Here is a 19092-nt window from a genome sequence, read left to right on the forward strand (position 1 = left end):
TTTGGACACTCTTTTCAGTGATGGCCAGAAGTGTTCCCTGAAGTGTGTTCTACTTGGGATGTTTCTCCAAGCACTTGTCAAACAATTGTATTTTTTCCCATTCTCACAATTTTGCGCTACCACATGAATGGGGAGCTCCGTACAGCGTGGAATCTCTATCATGGATATTCTTTCATGAAAGAGCAATGAGGGAAAACACGTGTTCACATTCCTGTTTTCCTCTTGTGGCTATTATATTTCCCCACACCATGATGTTGGGATTGGTCCTGCTTTGGGCAAGGTGTTGGACTCGATGACTCTTGAGGTCTCTTCCAAGACAGGAATCTAGGATTCTAGGATTCTATGGTTAGGAATTATTGACACATAATGGAATTCTCATTAGTAGGGCCAGTGGTTACTGTTTCATTTCTCTAAATAACGGAAGTGTCTTTTCTCTGTGTTAAAAGCTTTTACCAGGGGGGTTTGACTTCATGACATTCTGAGGTCTATTCCAACCATAGGATTCTGTAAACCAATGGGCTTCACAAATTAAAAGGGCCTCCAGTATTGCATGTGATGTCTCCTGTTAACATCATCTTTCCATCCAGGTGCTGCGACCATCACCCTAGAGCCTAAGCATATAACGAAGTCAGAGGAACATATGGTAGATGTAGAAGACATTGTTCTGTCTCTGAGTTTAATGCTGTCTTCCCTACTCTATGACATACTCCAACGCAACCGACTTCACCAACCCCTCCACCTTCATCCTGCAGGGCATTCCTGGCCTCGAGATAGTCCATGTGTGGATCTCCATCCCCTTCTGCACCATGTACATTATAGCCCTCTTGGGGAACTTCACCATCCTGTTCATTGTGAAGATGGAGTCGAGCCTCCATGAGCCCATGTACTATTTCCTCTGCATGCTGGCCACTACCGACCTGGTTCTCACCACATCTACCATGCCCAAAATGCTCGCAATCTTCTGGGTCAATTCCAGGGAGATCCATTTCAGTGCCTGCCTTGCTCAGCTGTTTTTCATTCACTGCTTCTCAGCGATTGAGTCTGGGATATTGGCAGCCATGGCATTTGACCGCTACGTGGCCATCTGCCATCCCCTGAGACATTCCACCATCCTGACAAACCCTTTGGTGGCCAAGATTGGCCTGGCCGTGGTGCTGCGCAGTTGCATGGAGTCCCTGCCCTATCCCTTCCTGGTGAGGCAGTGGTCATATTGCAGAACCAACCTCATCTCTCAGCCCTATTGTGAACACATGGCTGTGGTGAAACTGGCCTGTGGGGACACCCGCGTCAGTAGTTACTATGGGCTCTTTGGGCTATTCTGTGTCTTGGGTCTGGATGTGGTATTTATTGCCATTTCCTATATGCAGATCCTCAGGGCCATCTTCAGACTCCCCACAAAGGAGGCCCGACTCAAGACTTTTTTGACCTGTGGCTCACACGTCTGTGTCATCGTAATCTTTTACATTCCAACTCTTTTCTCATCTCTCATATACCGTTTTGGACAGAACTTTCCCCCGCATGTCCATGTTCTCATATCCAACATGTACCTGCTGCTGCCCCCCATGCTGAACCCCATCATCTACGGGGTGACGACCAAAGAAATACGGGGTCGGCTGCTTGGGCTCATTACCCATAAATCGTCTAGAGTTTTCTCCTAGGGCTCAGACTCTGAGACAAAGATCCTTAGTTCAATGGCTTGTAACATGGTGCTGGGCCCTCATCCCCGAATCACGTCCTTTACAGTCAGACCAACATTATGTTCTTCCCTTACTGTGCTGGGTCCAGGTGACCCGCGGTGGAATCAGTCTGTGTACGGCTCTGTAATTCACAGGGTTACTGCTCTTCTCACTGTTGGCAACTGGTACCTAGGACTCTGCTCCATACCCACCTATTCCCCCAGGCCCTGTGTCCTGGCCTGCTTCTTTCCCCAAGGCCCGTCTCTCTGCTTCATCTACTCCATTGTGTCCCCGCCCCTTTTGCCACCTCCTTCACACATACTCTGCCCTTGGCCATTTCTTTTGCACTCCCCTCTTCCTGTCACTCACTGGATCTCCTGCACCCCCATCCCCGCTGCAGCTCGTCTCCCTCTGCTCTGGGGTTGGACAGGAGCTTTTGCCACCTGGCCAGGAATGGCCGTAGCTGAATGGAAGAGTTGTGGGTCAATGACCCTATGACTCTCCCCTGCCTGCAGGGACCCAGACAAAGTCAATTCCCCTTTCACTGAGACTTTCCAGTCAATAGTCAAGTACCCAGTGACCCTCCCTGGCACCCAGATGAAGAAGCCACAGAGGGCCAATCAGAATAAAAACGACATGCTTTGAATCCCTGTTAACTCACTTCTTGTGGTAGCCATCTGTATCCCTGTGTCTTTGACCTTTTCCTGTTCTCTTCCCTCACACACTTGGCATGAAGGGGCAGAAGACTGGGGTTAGGTTCCTTTCTAAAGACACTCAGCTGTAACGAGATCTCCCGGCAGAAGAAGGGAACAACTGCACTCTAGAGAAATCCAGTTTTCCCCAGCATCTCTGAACCAGGTGGGCCTGCAACGCATGGAACCTCCCCACTGAACAGAACGGATGAGGAGGGTGAGAAGAGGGGTTGAATCAGCCTTGGATGAGCCAGAAGAAGATGGAACAGGAGGGCTGCATAAGGGGGGTAGGGACATTAAATTTCTTGTAATCTCTGTAACCTGCTGATTTAGAAAGTTTGTAGTGAAAAAGCATTAATTCAATTAGAAAGTCTGTAACTAATAATTAGGAGCAGGTATCATTGTACTGGTTATCCTATTCATTATTTACTTATTAATATTCATTTCATGGGAGTTAACATTACTAAATATGATTTTAGGAAAGTAGTGATCGACGTGTGATATACTAAAGCAGATAAAAGGGTGTAATTGGTGCCAGGTTCTTGCCACTCGGCTGTTGGGTTGAATGTCTGAGGTAAACGTGTGTGGGCAATAAAGCAGTTCTACTTACCCCATCGGCTCCTGGGTCACCTGTTTCTTCTCAACACATTGTGCGATTCACTGGAAATAAACTAGAAGGTTACAAAATAAATGTTCCCTCCTAATTTATTCCATCAGTGTGCAGATGGATTTTGTTTTGTGCAACAACATTGAAGTAATATGATGCTGTGCACCACCAGTAGAAACACTATCTATCTATCTATCTATCTATCTATCTATCTATCTATCTATCTATCTATCTATCTATCTATCTATCTATCTATCTATCTATCGCAGTGGGTGTGTCTAAACTACATGACTTCGTCGATGGAGCCATGTAGATTAGGCTGATCAGCAGAGGGAAATGAAGCCGCGATTTAAATAATCGCGGCTTCATTTAAATTTAAATGGCTGGTTTCATGAGGCATACCTGCGCCGGTCCACAAAGGCTTCCTTGTTGACTGCGGCGCATCCAGACTGCCCCGATCTGCTGACAAATAGCTGATCATCAGCTGGTCAGCAGAGCGCAGCAGCCATTTAAATTTAAACGAAGCCACGATTATTTAAATCGCTGCTTCATTTCCCTCTGCCCATCAGCCTAATCTACATGGCTCCATCGACGGAGCCATGTAGTTTAGACACATCCAGTGTTACTCTGTAACTTTAAAGAAACAATGAGTGGTCCTATAGCTCAGATGAGCAGAGTGGAACAATGTGACAGAAGGAGAACTGTGACACTTTGTCCCTGTATTTTTATGGAAATATAATTTAGAACATGAATCTAAAAAACAGGGAAAGTAACCTACTATTCAAGAGCTGGTAACCCCCTGGGTGTGTATATTCTATTTGAGTCCATGTGTCATCCTTGTATGTGAAGTTAGAACTGCAAGGTGTTGTCAAAGCTGTCCCCCTGTTTGGCACTTTGAGTGCAGAAGATGGGGGCTCTCCAAACACTTTAAAAATACCTGGCCCTTAAAGGCTTGTGTTTAAAAACTCTCCAGGGTCACAGGTTCCCTTCTCTTGGTTTGGTATCACTGCCACCACACAAATGCAAAAGCTCTTTCGGAACCCAGGAAAGCACATTTGGGAATTTCCTGCTCTGGGGTACCACAGCTCTACCCCCCCACTGGAGACAGGTTGAAACAAACTGTAATTTATCTTAATACTTGGTTTTGTGGTCTTCACAGAACCTCTTTCCTTCTAGGACACAGGAATTAGATCGTGGTCTGAACAGAGCAATTTTTTATTAACAAAAGGAAGAAAACACACTTAGTGAAACACTACTTGGTTGCTGGGTATTACACTGAAACTGAAAAAAAAAGATGAAAACAAGCAAAAATCCTTCTCTGACAGGCCCAGCCTTAAGGCAAAGCAAGCAAGGTGGTTGCCTTGGGCCCCGCATCCTGAGGACCCCACATTCGCTCACCACTCTGGCCGGCTACGTGGCATGACTGCTTTCAGCGTGGCCTTTGGGTCCCACAAACTCTTTGGCTGGGCCTATTCCCTGGGATTCTGTTTGAAAAGTTACTGTGTAAGGGGGTAGTTACATTGCTCAGCACAGAGAAATCCAACAAACCTCAAAAAAAAGACAATGACCTGATCGTATTCAACTAAACATTCCCTGTTCTACTCACATCTCTGTTGTGGGTCAATGACCCTATGCCTCCTCCCTTCCTACAGGGACCCAGACAAAGTCAAGTCCCCTTTCACTGAGACTTTCCAGTCAATAGCCATGTATCTGGTGACCTTACCTGGCACCCAGACAAAGAAGCCACAAATGGCTCTGGCCCCAGCTCTGTGCTCCAGGAAGCTGCCAAAAGAAGAGACAAAGGGCTAGTTCGGTGGTTTGTGTGTTGGCCTGCTAAACTCAGAGTTGTGAGTTCAATCCTTGCAGAGGCCATTTGGGGCAAAAACATTTGTTAGAGATCGTACTTGGTCCTGCTGTGAAAACAGGGGACTGGACTCAATGACTTTTCAAGGTCCCTTCCAGTTCTAGAAGATAGGCAATCTCCATTCATTTAATTTGGTGCCATGGGGCTCGTGTCTGGGGCTCATGTCCAGTGCTGATCTGTACTGCCGTGGGACTCTGTCTCAGCTTCGGGCTGCTGTGGGGCTCTGGCCCTGGTCTCCCACTGCCCCTAACTGGGCTGCTGGCGAGCTGGCCCTCCCTCTCATACAGGAGCATCCATTGTCCTACTGGACGACAGATGTTGCTGGAACAGAGAGTTCTGGTTTTTGGAGGTACAACCTGCACTGCATAGAATGATGATACTTACTGAAGAGAATTTCTGTTCTAAGATCCTTTGTCAACAGTCCCGTGTGCCGAAAGAAAGAAAGAAAGAAAGAAAGAAAGAAAGAAAGAAAGAAAGAAAGAAAGAAAGAAAGAAAGAAAGAAAGCAACTACTTCAGTCTTCTGTCCCCAGATCTGTCAGTCAACAACCTACATATCCCTCCTGGGCATTTACAGGACATCCAAGCTTAGGGGATCTACTTATTATCCATTGTTTTTTTCCTAGTCAGTATAATTCTTAAAAATACGCAAACGCCCAGAGCAGCCAATTCCTCACTGACCCCGCCCAGAGCCCAAGAGTTCACCTCTCCCTTTGGGAGGATTCCTTAATTAATGTTTATGGCTTCACCCGGATAAGTAGCAGAGAAGCAGGGACAGGTTTGTGTCCAGCCTGTTTATGTCCCCTGGTAGCGTGTGCAGAAACACACCAGAGACTGTACAGGGCTCTGCTATAAACAGTGCACACCCCTGCACTCGCTTTCCGCATTGGACGCTGCTGCTGCTGCTGCTGGGCTGAGAGAGGTGGAGGGCATGGCTGCTTGAGGGAAACTTCCAGGAAAGGCTCGTCCATCTCAGAACTTGCAGGTACCATCTCTTGTTGAGGAACTCCCCTGTTCCACCAAGCCAGTGCTCTGGATGGTCACTAAACATCCCAGAACTCTTGCCACAGGGGCCGAGTTTGCTCCAGTACCCAGTCCCTCTTTTCTGTGCATCATGCCCGCTCCAGGGAATGCCATGTAGGCCTGGAGTGGCTGACAATGTTTCAGTGATACAGTGGATCCATTAAGAAAGGAGAATCTCTTGTTTATGCGTTATGGTATAGGGTAAATAGAAATGCCTGGTCTATTATATTGGTGGGTAGATTCATAGGGTGTATTGTGGGGAGGGACCATTGGATAGAAATAGAGAACGGGATGGGACCTCAAGAGGTCATGAAGTCCTCTCCCTGAACTCAGTGCAGGAGGAAGCACCATGTAGACCTACTCTATAAAAGCTCCAGTGATGGAGATTCCACAACTACTTTAGGCAACTTATTCTGGCGCTGAATTGTCCTGAAAGGTAGGAAGTTTTTCCTAATGTCCAACCTACACCTGCTCTGCTGAAATTTAAACCCAATGCTTCTTGTCCTGTCCTCAGATATTAAGAGGAATATTTTCTTCAACCACCTACTTGTAACCTGTTCGATACTGCCAGACTGTTCTCATGCTCCCTCTAAGTCTTTTCTTTCCATCCTCACCATAGGTCACGTATTCTAGAACTTCAATAATTTGTGTTGATACTCTCTGGACTTTCTACAATTTTTCCACCTTTTTCCTGAATTTTGGCACCTATCTCTCAGCACAATCATAGAACCATCGAACACTAGAACTGGAAGCGACCTTGAAAGGTCATCGAGTCCATTCCCTTGCCCTCCCAGCAGGATCCAGTACCATATGGACCATCCCTGATAGATGTCTATCCAACCTGCTCTTAAATATCTCCAGGGATGGAGATTCCACAACCTCCCTAGGCAGTTTATTCCAGTGTTTAACCACCCTGACAGGTAGGAAGTTTTTCCTAATGTCCTACCTAACCCTCTCTTGCTGCAGTTTAAGCCCATTGCTTCTTGTCTTATCCATAGAGGCCAAGGAGAACAACTTGTCTCCCTCTTCCTAGTGACATTCTTTTAGATACTTGAAAACAGCTATCATGTTCCCTCTCAGCTCTCTCCTTTCTAAACTAAAGAAGCCCAATTCTTTCCATCTTCCCTCATAGCTCATGTTTTCTAAACCTTTAATCATTCTTGTTTCTCTTCTCTGGACCTTCTCCAATTTCTTTGCATCTTTCTTGAAATGCAGTGCCCAAAAATGCACAAATACTTCAATTATCAAAGGGGTAGCTGTGTTAGTCTAAATATGCAAAAGCAGCGAGGAGCCCTGTGGCACCTTGTAGACTAACAGAAGTGTTGGAGCATAAGCTTTCATGGGCAAAGACCCACTTTGTGAGATGCAACTGGGAGGTTGTGGAATACTTCAATTAAGGCCTAATAAGCGCAGAGTAGAACAGAAGCATGTTTGCTTTTTTGCAACAGTGACACATTCTTGGCTCATATTTAGCTTGTTGTTGTACAACTCTCAAGGTGGTTAAACACTGGAATAAATTGCCTAGGGAGGTTGTGGAATCTTCATCTCTGGAGATATTTAAGAGCAGGTTGGATAGACACCTAAGAGGGATCGTCTAGACCAGGGGTGTCCAAACTTTTTTCAAAGAGGGCCAGATTTGATGAAGTGAACATGCGTGAGGGCCGACCATTTTGCCCGACATTCTTTGAACCATTAAAATTAAATGCAAGTTAACTATTTTATGCAAAGTTTATTGCAAACGGCATACTTTTCATTTCGTCACATGGATGACAAATCTAAACAGGTGTTAAATCACTCTGCCTTTCATATCTGAAGGCCAGATGAAAAAAAAAATCCAGGAAGCTGAAATATCTGTCAGGAACATTGTAAAGTACATTACATATTATTGGATATAAAGGTTGTCTGTCAACTTTTAAGTTCAAAAAATATGAACAGGAACATAACACCAAGTATACATGTTGTGTCCAAATATATTTATAACTGATTTAGACCAACTGACATTAACTGAGATTTTACAATGTATTCATCTCAATACATATGGATTCGTTGGGGGCCATAAAAGATAGATATTGCCAAATTACCTGGGGGGCCGTATTAAACCGGAACACGGGCCGCAATTGACCCGCGGGCCGGACTTTGGACATGCCTGGTCTAGACTCTCCATTTTCATTCCTTTTTTTCTGTCTAATTTTTCCTCCCACATAGTTCTGCTGGTTGGTTTGGGGAATTACTTATTCTTTCCAAACTGCTAACCTGCTCGCTTCTATCATATGCCCCTTTCTTTTCTCTTTTCTAAACCTTTTCAGACTTTTCAGTTCGTCGTCATGTAGCAGCCTCCTCGACCCTCGGAACCTGTTTTAGAAACTCCCTTTCAGTCTGTTCTATCCATTAGAGTAACTGGGTGACAAAAACTGAACACATATAAGCTTTTTCTAGACATCTCACTTGGCATACTTTGTACAAGATTTGTTCCAAACATATAACAGCTGTTTCAACAACAGTCTTTTGTTCAAATTACAGTCCAACAACATCACATAGGTATCTGAACACTGTCTTGGTTTAGCCACACATGTGAATGAGCAAGTATATTCAGATCTATTGCCTGAGGTGTGTTCTACTTGGGGTTTTCCCCGGCACATGTTTTGTCAAAAATTTGGGTGCTTTTCCCCCTTCTCTTATTATAAGAAACCAGGTAAATGAGGAACCCCGTACAGTATGGGATCACTGTCCTTATTTTCATTTAATTAATGTGCAATGAGAAAGAACTGTTTCCAATTATACATACAGCGACTCCTGTTAACATTGTCTCTCCATGCAGGTATTGGTACTGTGACCATCACCCCAGAACCTGGGCATACAAAGCAAGTCAGTGGAAATGACGATAGATGTAGGCGACACTGTTCTTTTTCACAGTTAGACACCTTCTCTCCAACTCCATGTCACAATCAAACACAGAGAACTTCACCAACCCCTCCACCTTCATCCTGCTGGGCATCCCTGGCCTGGAGACGGCTCATGTCTGGCTCTCCATCCCCTTCTGTGCCATCTATGCCATAGCCATCGTGGGGAACCTCACCATCCTGCTCATTGTGAAGACGGAGCCGAGCCTCCATGAACCCATGTTCTATTTCCTCTGCGTGTTGGCCATCAGTGACCTGGTCCTGTCTACGTCCACTCTGCTGAAAATTCTGAGCATCTTCTGGTTCAATTCAAGGGAGATTGCTTTCAATGCCTGCCTCTCCCAGATGTTCTTCATTCACTCCTTTGCAACAATTGAGTCTGGGATATTGGCAGCCATGGCTTTGGATCGTTACGTGGCCATCTGCCATCCCCTGAGACATTCCACCATCCTGACAAACCCTATGGTGGCCAAGATTGCCCTGGCCGTGGTGCTGCGCAGTGGCACATTCATATTACCATATCCCTTACTGGCAAGGCAGTGGCCATATTGTAGAACCAACATCATCCCTGAGCCGTACTGTGTGCACATCGCTGTGGTGAAACTGGCCTGCGGCGACACCCGCATCAGTAATTACTATGGGCTCTTTGTGCTGTTTTGTGTGTTGGGTCTGGATGTCATTTCTATTGCCATCTCCTACATGCAGATCCTCAGGGCCATCTTCAGCCTCCCCACAAAGGATGCCCGGCTGAAGACTTTTGGGACCTGCGGCTCTCACCTCTGCACCATTGTAATCTTTTATATCCCAAGTCTCTTCTCCTCCCTCATGTACCGTTTTGGACAGAATTTCCCCCAGCATGTCCATGTTCTCCTTGCCAACATGTGCTTCCTGCTGCCCCCCATGCTCAACCCCATCATCTACGGGGTAAAAGCCAAACAAATAAGGTGCCGGCTGCTCGGGCTTGTTACTCGTAAATAGTGTAACGTTTTCTCCTGGCGCTCTGACTCTCAGGCCAGGTTCTGTGCAACTCAGTCTGCTGCCCTGGTGCTGGGCTTGCTTCCCTAAGTTTGTTCCTTTGCACGTTACGTCCTTTCCTGGCCGTGCCGTGCTGTCTCAGGGAGTCAAATGGTAGAGTGACCAACTCTGTAACTCATAGGGCTGCCACTTTTCGAATTGCTGGCAACAGGACCCCAAGACTCTGTCCCTTTCCTGCCCATTTCCCCAGGGGCTGTGTCCTGCTCCACTTCTCTCCTCAAGGGCTCCGCCGCACAATTTTCCTTACCCCTTCCACACGTTAGGGACACCTATTTTTACCAATTCCTAGAGCTCAGGGTGTAACTTCCAGCAGCTCTGCAGCATCTTTTGCCACTGAAAGAGCCTTACACAGTACTCTTCTTAGTCTCTGTTTATTAACAATTCCCAAGCAAGCAGAATACACATGCTAAGCGCACAGTGTCATGCTCCCCAATCCTGACCAAGGCCGGCAGACTTCCCCTGTTGGCCAGGAGGGGTCATTCTCCTAGGATCCTAGCTACTGTACCTCACGGTCATGAAGAGGAGTCCTGTCAGCTTTGGGCTCAGACTGGGTCTTGGAGGTAAGTTCTTCTTCCTGGTCTTCCCTCCTTCCTTTTGGTGTTCCTTTCTTCCTTTCTTCTTTCCCTTCCTTCTTCCTTTTTCCTCTTTCCTATTTCCCCCCTGATATTCTTCTTGGACCACAGTTTATATAGTGAAACTTGAGTCCTGCCTAGCAAGATATTCACCAATTATTTTAGTATAATTTTACTAACCAATCACAATGTACAGTAACAGAATTACCTAACCAATTACACCCCACCACCATAGTTGATTTACACCTAGTGAAATTAATTATACAGCAGACAGAAACAGTCAGGGTATGTCTAGCCTACACCTCTCAGTCAACAGAGAGAGGATGAAGTGGGGATTTAAATATCCCACACTTCATTAGCATAAATATGGCCACCGCTCTTTTTCAAAACGGAGCTTTTTCGAAAAAAACCCAGCAGTCTAGACACGGATCTTTCAAAAAATAAACCGTTTTTCATTTTTTGAGGTTTACAGGATCATTCAAAAAAGGGTTTATTTTTGGAAAGATCCGCATCTAGACTGCCGTTTTCTTTTGAAAAAGCTCCGTTTCGAAAAAAGCAGTGGCCATTTTTATGCTAATGAAGCACCAGCTATTTAAATCCCTGCTTCCTTAGCAATTTCGACATGCCTAATCTACATCTCTCTGTTGGCAGACAGGTGTAGTCTAGACACAGACTCACAAACCAGACAGATATCACACAGACACCTAATAGGATTGTGAAGACAATAATCATAGAATGAGGATTCTGCAACCTCAGCTATTGATGAGCTGTTTCTGGCCAGACAGAAGCTGTGAAGATAAGTTTTCTCTACCCATCTTGAGATCGATTTCTTTGTCTGGTGACAGTGGGAGTCATTAGGACAGGGTCTCTTTCTCAACGGCCTGGTGTGACATTATTTTAATGCAGGCTAAATCCAAGCTTTAGAGCCAATGGCTGCTGCTTTTCAGTCTGGCTGCAGACAAATGGTTTAAGCCTTCCAATATAGCTACAGGCCTTCCAATATGGCTCCAGAAAACCCCATTGTTACACATCTGCCCCAGATACACAACTGTGTTCCAGCCCATATTTCCACTTCACCCAGCCCTTGACCCTGTCTTTCATACCCCCTGCCTCCCCTCACACACTGGATGTTCCCCACCTCTGCCCTGCTACAGCTGGGCTCCCTCTGCTCCCAGGCTGGGGTGAGCACTGCTGAAAGTTAACCCCCCTACATGAGTGAGACAACCCCAGGTGAGCTTTGTTAATGACCTGACACCTTCCTCCTGTGCTGCCAGCGCCAGGTAGAACCAAGATCCCCTTTTCAGTCTGATTTTCTCATGCAACACGGAGCACCTGCCAAGCCTCAGTAGCAACAAGACACTAAACGCTAGAAAGCGACTGTCTGGAGAAAGCCTAAGCGTGTGCCAAGCGTTTGATGTCGCTTTTCCTCGAAGGAGCTGTAGAAGCTGTAGAAACCATTTCATATTTAGCAAGAAGTCATCTTGTATAACAGAAACCATTTCAGCTTTTCTCTCAAGCATGTAGACAAGAGTGAACTTTCTGTCACCCCGTGAGAAGAGGCCTACAGGATGGGCTATTGGTATGTGTTAATTGGGCTGGTTGGGACAGGAGAGGTACTCCCTCGTACCTGTCCATTGTCTTGTTGATAAGGCTTTGTTTTTCCAAGTTTAATTGAGGATTTCTGTAATTGGATGCCCTGACGTCAGACTGTTTGGCTAAGGGTATAAAGATAAAAGGATTGATTGTATTAGCAGCCTTACTGGGCCTGGCTTTGCTGGGACCACGTTTGGCTCATGCTGAGTTTTATTAGTTAATAAAGCTGTTTGTTAGCTGCCTAAACAGAGAGGAGCGTTTTTTTGCTTCAACTGAGCTTTCTGTGTCCTGGTATCGTTGAGCCATGACACGCCCCTTCACACAAGCAGCTTGAATAAGAGTCAAGAGGTTGAGGTGGAGGCATGTGTCTGTAAACACATTCAAGACTCTCAACCCGAACAAAATGTCTCGGTGCAGAAGAAAGTACGAGCAGGATTCTAGATCGAATCACGTTTCTCCAGCGTCTCTGCAGAGAGGTGGGTTGGGAAGGGATGGAACCGCCACACTGGAGGGAACAGAGAGAGGAGGGGAAGGTCGAGACCTTGATGAGCCAGCAGACGCTGGGGCAGAAGAGAGACACAAGGACAACAGAGGGGACTCTTTTAAAGGTACGTCTACACAGCCATACGCTATTGAAACAACAGTCCGCAGCTACGCAGCAGGCAGTTAGTTTGAAATCATGTCAAAATACCGTCAAGCTGGAGAACTTCTTACTCCGACTCCTGTAACCTTCATTGTACGAGGAGTAAGGGAAGTGAAAGGAAGAGAGCTCGATTTCAAAATAGGCCTGTGAAGACACTCCCAATTTTGAAATAAGCTACGCAATTGACAAAAAAAGAATTGTAGCTTATTTCTAGTTAAGCCTCGTTTTGTAGCACACCCTTTGGTTGCATGGTATGGTTGGTTTTGGCATGTTCCTACAGACTCCACATTGAACCCAGCCACCGAGGTGACTTTCACTCAGTTAAGCGTGGAACTGTATCCACAAAACACAAAGCCACAAATAAATCAAATACAAGGCTACAAAATCAAAGTTCCCTCTTTTTTTTCCATCCACGTGCAGAATACATTTTATTATGTGCATCAATATTGACGTTACGTGCTGCTGTGTGCCGTTAGCAGAAGGGAAAAAAAACCTAAGTACAATAGGGCTGTGTCTAGACTGGCAAGTTTTTCCGCAAAATCATCTGATTTTGTGGAAAAACTTGCCAGCTGTCAACACTGGCCGCTTGAATTTCCGGAAAAGCACTGACGATCTCATGTAAAATCACCAGTGCTTTTCCGGAAATATTATGCTCCTCCCGTTTGGGCAAAAGTCTTTTTCCTAAAGACTTTTACGCAAAAGGGCCAGTGTAGACAGCACAGTACTGTTTTCCACAAAAAAGCCCCGATTGCGAAAATGGCAATCGGGGCTTTTTTGCGGAAAAGCGCGTCTAGATTGGCCATGGACAAAAAGTGCTTTTGCAGAAAAGCATCCTGCCAATCTAGACATGCTTTTCCGAAAATGCATTTAATGGAAAACTTTTCCGCTAAAAGCATTTTCGGAAAATCATGCCAGTGTAGACATAGCCTAGATGTATTTTCAAAAATCACCCCAGGGATAATGACTTCAGCTAGGGTGGTTCAGGTATTTTAGAACTCACGACTCAATGACTCAAATATAAGCACAGCAGAGAAATGCAATTTTATAATGCTCTGACCAGTGTTAAAAGACTAGAATAGCATCTCTTGGAAAGAATAAATGTACCGAGCGTGTCTGTGCCTTGCAGGAAGAGTGAAGAAGTGAGAGTAACAACCATAACACACCAGTGTGCAGGGCGGGGACTGAGAAAGAGACAGAGTGTGTGTCTGTGTGTGAGACTGAGCCAGTGTGCATGTGTGTGTGAGTGAGAGAGTGTGTGTATGAGAAACACACAGAGACTGTGTGTCTGAGGCAAACAGGGTGTGTGTGTGTGCTGGCTGCTGGGAGATTGTACAAGAACCATGCGCTTGTAATGCCCAGAGGTAGCGATCAGTGTGAAGACTTTTCCAGACCATGCAGCTACCAGTGTTTCCATCCTGCTCCCAAGCCCTGCCCCTTCCCCTCTCTGTGGCGATGGGTACATGAACGGGGCAAGGTGGTAGGACGAGACACTCATGTCAGGTTTAAAACAAAAGGAAGTTTTTCTTCACTCAACACACTGTCAACCTGTGGAACTCCTTGCCAGAGGATGTAGTAGAGATTAGGACTTTAACAGGGTTCAAAAAAGAGCTAGATAGATTCATGGAGCTTGGATCCATCAATGGCTATTAGCCAGGATGGGTAGGAACGGTGTCCCTAGCCTCTGTTTGTCTTGAAATGGGCAACAGGGGAGGGATCACACGAGGATTACCTGTTGTGTTCCCTCCCTTGAGGGCATCTGGCATTGGCCATTGTCGGCAGACAGGATACTGTGCTGGAAGGACCATTGGTCTGACCCAGTCTGGCCATTCTTATGTTCTTGATGTAAGCACCAAGTGAGCAGGAGGGGCCTGACAGCAGCTGGCCAGGGGTTCAAGGTAGAGCAGTAGGGGGTGGGGCACCAAACCGTGAGTTTCCTGATAACTGCGACTCTACTAGTGCCCCACTCTTGACTGACTCTTTCTTGGCGACGTATCGTCAAGGGACCCCTGCTCTGAAGGAGCCGTTAGCACTCAAAAAAGGCATCTCAGAACCATTGTGACAAGATCTCTGCACGCATCCCCATGATGTGCAGCCACCATCACGTAAGCCAAGAGAATCTGGGGAATCATTTGGAAAAAAGATACAGAACAATCTCCATTATGATCATCACAGTTACAATTTGATCAGTTAGCCACACACCTCAATGGTCTGAGGTAAACAGGATGAAGTTTAATAAGGAAAAATGCAAAGTGCTCCACTTAGGAAGGAACAATCAGCTTCACACATGCAGAATGGGAAGTGGCTGTCTAGGAAGGAGCATGGCAGGAAGGGATCTAGGGGTTATAGTGGACCACAAAATAAATATGAGTCAACAGTGTGATGCTGTTGAAAAAAAAGCCAACATGATTCTGGGCTGCATTAACAGGTGTGTTGTGAGCAAGACAAGAGAAGTCATTCTTCCGTTCTACTCTGCGCTGATTAGGCCTCAGTTGGAGTATTGTGTCCAGTTCGGGGCACCACATTTCAAGAAAGATGTGGAGAAATTGGAGGGGGTCCAGAGAAGAGCAACAAGAATGACTTAAGGTCTAGAGAACATGACCTATGAAGGAAGACTGAAAGAATTGGGCTTGTTAGTTTGGAAAAGAAAATACCGAGAAGGGACATGATAGCGGTTTTCAGGTATCTGAAAAGGTGTCACATGAAGGAGGGAGAAAAATTATTCTTCCTGGCCTCTGAGGACAAAACAAGAAGCAATGGGCTTAAACTGCACCAAGGGAGGTTTAGGTTGGACGTTAGGAAAAAGTTCCTCACTGTCAGGGTGGTTAAACACTGTAAGAAATTGCTAGGTAGGTTGTGGAATGTCTATCTTTGGAGATATTTAAGAGTAGATTAGATAAATATCTATCAGGGATTGTCTAGACAGTGCTGGGTCCTGCTATGAGGGCAGGGGACTGGACTCGATGACCTCTTGAGGTCCCTTCCAGTCCTAGTATTCTATGATTCTGTGATTCTATAATTGGGACCTGGAAGTATCCAATCATGCACCGGCAAGGGAAAAACACAGAAAAATCAGTGCTGTTACTCTATTAAATAAAAACTACCTCAGAAAAAGTGAAAACGGTATTTTCTGCACCCTTAGCTTGAAATAAGCTACACAATTTGATCAATGCCAGCAGTGTAGCTTATTTCAAAATAGCTTATTTAATAATTTGGCACTGTCCACACGGTGCCAAATTTTGAAATCAACTGTTATTCCGAAACATCCCTTAATCTTCATGGAACGAGATTTACAGGGTCATTGAAATAGATAGCGCGCTAAATTTTGAAATTACGGGCTTGTTCAAAAGACACAGAATAGTTAATAGATATTCTGTAAGTATCCCGAAATAGCGTCACAGTATAGAGCTATGCCAAATGCATATCTTATTTGGATGTTATTTCAAAATAACTTATTTCGTCATTTGGCGCGGTCTACAATAAAGCGCTATTCCAAAATGTTCCCTACTTCTCGTCGAATGAGGTTTACAGGGACTTTGGAATAGAGATCCTGAAATAACGGGCTTTCTCTGAAGACATGGGATAGCTATTTTGGGATACTCCAGTATCCTGAAACAGTGTTGTAGTTTAAACGTGCCCTTAGGGACTAACAAATATGCATATTACCATGAGCTTTGGTGGGTAAGACCCTCTTCATCAGACACGTTCGAGTGGAAATAACAGAATCCAAGGTTTCTATACCACCAAAGAAGTACCTGTTAATTGACTCGTGTTAATGAAGCTAATTAAGTGGGCTGGATAAGTCTGATTCATCCCTTCTGATGTGAAAATGTGGATGTCAAAGGCAGGGGAAATTAGCTTTGTAGTGCGTTAAAAAGTTAATGTCTTCAGTCAAGCCCAGGGTAAGGGTATCAAATCTGCAGATGAATCCCATTTCTGCACTCTCTCTGGGTAATTGGCCAGTGGAATTTCTTTGTAGAAGAATGGCTACGTTTGAATCCAAGATAGAGTGACCGGGCAGGTTAAAATTTTCCCTGCAGGTTTGTGTGTGTTACCATTTCTGGTGTCCGTTTTGTGACCATTTATCCTTTGTCTTAGGCCAATAACTATCGCACGCGGCACTGCTGGCACTGGATGACATGGATCACATCAGAGGATGTGCATGTGATGGTGTTGCTTGTAGAGATGTGTGGACAGACTTGGCAGCGGTGTTTGTCATTGGGTTAGATCTTTGCAAGATCCTTCAGTGATAGGGGCCAGCCACAGGACTCAGGCCACGGCCGTGCCCTCCAGGTGTCTGGCTGCTTCAGGACTCCAGCCCCGGCACCATGCTCCAATGGGCTGTTCTGAGGAGCAAGCCTTGTGCTGTCATGAGTTCAACTCCAGCCCTGTGTTCCTGAGGGTTGCCGTGGCATCCTGGCCCTGTGCTCGGGGAATTAATGTGGAGCTCTAGACCCAGCCCTGTGCTCCAAGAAACAACCAGCAGCTGCAGAGGTGGGCTAGCTCAGTGGTTTGAGCATGGGTTTGCTAAACGCAGAGTTGTGAGTTCAATCCTTGCAGAGGCAGCTTGGGGTAAAACATTTGGTTCCATTCAGCTGCAGGGCTCTGGGCTGCCATGGGGCTCATGTTCTGTGCTGCAGTGGGGCTCTGGCCCAGGTCTCCTGCTGCCCCTAAGTGGGCTGCTTGCCATCTGGCCCTCCTGCTCATCCAGGAATATCCATGCTCCTACTTGATGACAGATGTTGCTGGAACAGAGAGTTCTGGTTTTTGGAGGTACAACCTGCACTGCATAGAATGATGATACTTAGGCTGTGTCCAGACTCAGGGGTTTTTTCGAAAAAAGTAGCCTTTTTTCAAAGAAACCTCACCTGCGTCTAGACTGCAGCCGCGTTCTTTCAAAATTAAATCGAAAGAACACGGCTTTTCTTTCGACGGCGGTAAACCTCATTTCACGAGGAAGAACGCCTTCCTTCGAAAGTTCCTCTTTCGAAAGAAGGCATTCTTGAATGTAAATAGGGCTTCTTTGAAAGAGAGCATCCAGACTCACTGGATGCTTTCTCTCGAAAAAGCAAGCCGCTTTTTCGAAAGTTACACGTGCAGTCTAGACGCTCTCTTTCGAAAGAGGCTTGCAGTCTAGACATAGCCTGACTGAAGAGAATTTCTGTTCTGCGATCTTTGGTCAACAGCCCCATAAGCCACAAGAAAGAAAGAAAAAGAAAGAAAGAAAGCAATTACTTCAGTCTTCTGTCTCCAGATCTGTCTGTCAACAACCTACATATCCCTCCTGGGCCTTTACAGGACATCCAACCTTAGGGGATCTACTCGTTATCCATTGTTTTTTTCCTACTCAGTATAATTCTTAAAACTACACAAACTCCCAGAGTAGCCAATTCCTCACTGACCCCGCCCAGAGCCCAAGAGTTCTCCTCTCCCTTTGGGAGGATTCCTTAATTACTGTTTATGGCTACACCTGGAAAAATAGCAGAGAAGCACAAACAGGCTTGTGTCCAGCCTGTTTACGTCCCCTGGTAGCGTGCAAACAAACACCCCAGGGACTGCACAGGGCTCTGCTATAAACAGTGCACACCCCTGCACTCGCTTTCCGCATCCGATGCTGCTGCTGCTGCTGGGCTGAGAGAGGTGCCGGACGTGGCTGCTCGAGGGAAACGTCCAGGAAAGGCTCGTCCATCTGAGAACTTGCAGGTACCATCTCTTGTTGAGGAACTCCCCTGTTCCACCAAGCCAGTGCTATGGATGGTCACTAAACATCCCAGAACTCTTGCCACAGGGCGGAGTTTGCTCCAGTACCCAGTCCCTCTTTTCTGTACATCATGCCCGCTCCAGGGAATGCCATGTAGGCCTGGAGTGGCTGACAATCTTTCAGTGGATCCATTAAGAAAGGTGAATCCCTTGTTTATGTGTTATGGTATAGGGTAAATAGAAATGCCTGGTCTATTATATTGGTGGGTAGATTCATAGAGTGTATGGTGGAGATAGACCATTGGATAGAAATAGAGAATAGGAAGGGACATCAAAAGGTCATGAAGTCCTTTCCCTGAACTCGGTGCAGAGGAAGCACCATGTAGACCTACTCTATAAAAGCTCCAGTGATGGAGATTCATAGAATCATAGAATAATAGGACTGGAAGGGACCTCGAGAGGTCATCGAGTCCAGCCCCCCGCCCTCGAGGCAGGACCAAGCTCCGTCTACACCATCCCTGACAGATGTCTATCTAACCTGTTCTTAAATATCTCCAGAGAGGGAGATTCCACCACCTCCCTTGGCAATTTATTCCAATATTTGACCACCCTGACAGTTAGGAATTTTTTCCTGATGTCCAATCTAAACCTCCTCACTGAGCAGTGGGCCTACCCTGTCCTTGGTCTTCCTCTTGCTTTTAATGTATTTATAAAAGGTCTTCTTGTTTCCCTTTATGCCTGTAGCTAGTTTGATCTCATTTTGTGCCTTTGCCTTTCTAATCTTGCCCCTGC

At 45.9% G+C, this 19092-nt stretch overlaps 2 protein-coding genes across 2 annotated transcripts; both read left to right on the plus strand.

Moving 5' to 3' along the window:
* Positions 1–698: 698 nt before the first annotated feature.
* Positions 699–1658, plus strand: LOC102452449 (olfactory receptor 52M1-like). Its single transcript, XM_006113778.2, has one exon. It carries the CDS (start codon positions 699–701, stop codon positions 1656–1658), a length of 960 nt encoding a protein of 319 aa, XP_006113840.2.
* A 7138-nt stretch (positions 1659–8796) lies between these two features.
* On the plus strand, positions 8797–9738 carry LOC142818478 (olfactory receptor 52M1-like). The gene has a single exon (XM_075898263.1). It carries the CDS (start codon positions 8797–8799, stop codon positions 9736–9738), a length of 942 nt encoding a protein of 313 aa, XP_075754378.1.
* Positions 9739–19092: the final 9354 nt, after the last annotated feature.

Source organism: Pelodiscus sinensis, chromosome 1 (assembly GCF_049634645.1).
Source record: "Pelodiscus sinensis isolate JC-2024 chromosome 1, ASM4963464v1, whole genome shotgun sequence".
Classification (NCBI taxonomy): Eukaryota; Metazoa; Chordata; order Testudines; family Trionychidae; genus Pelodiscus; species Pelodiscus sinensis.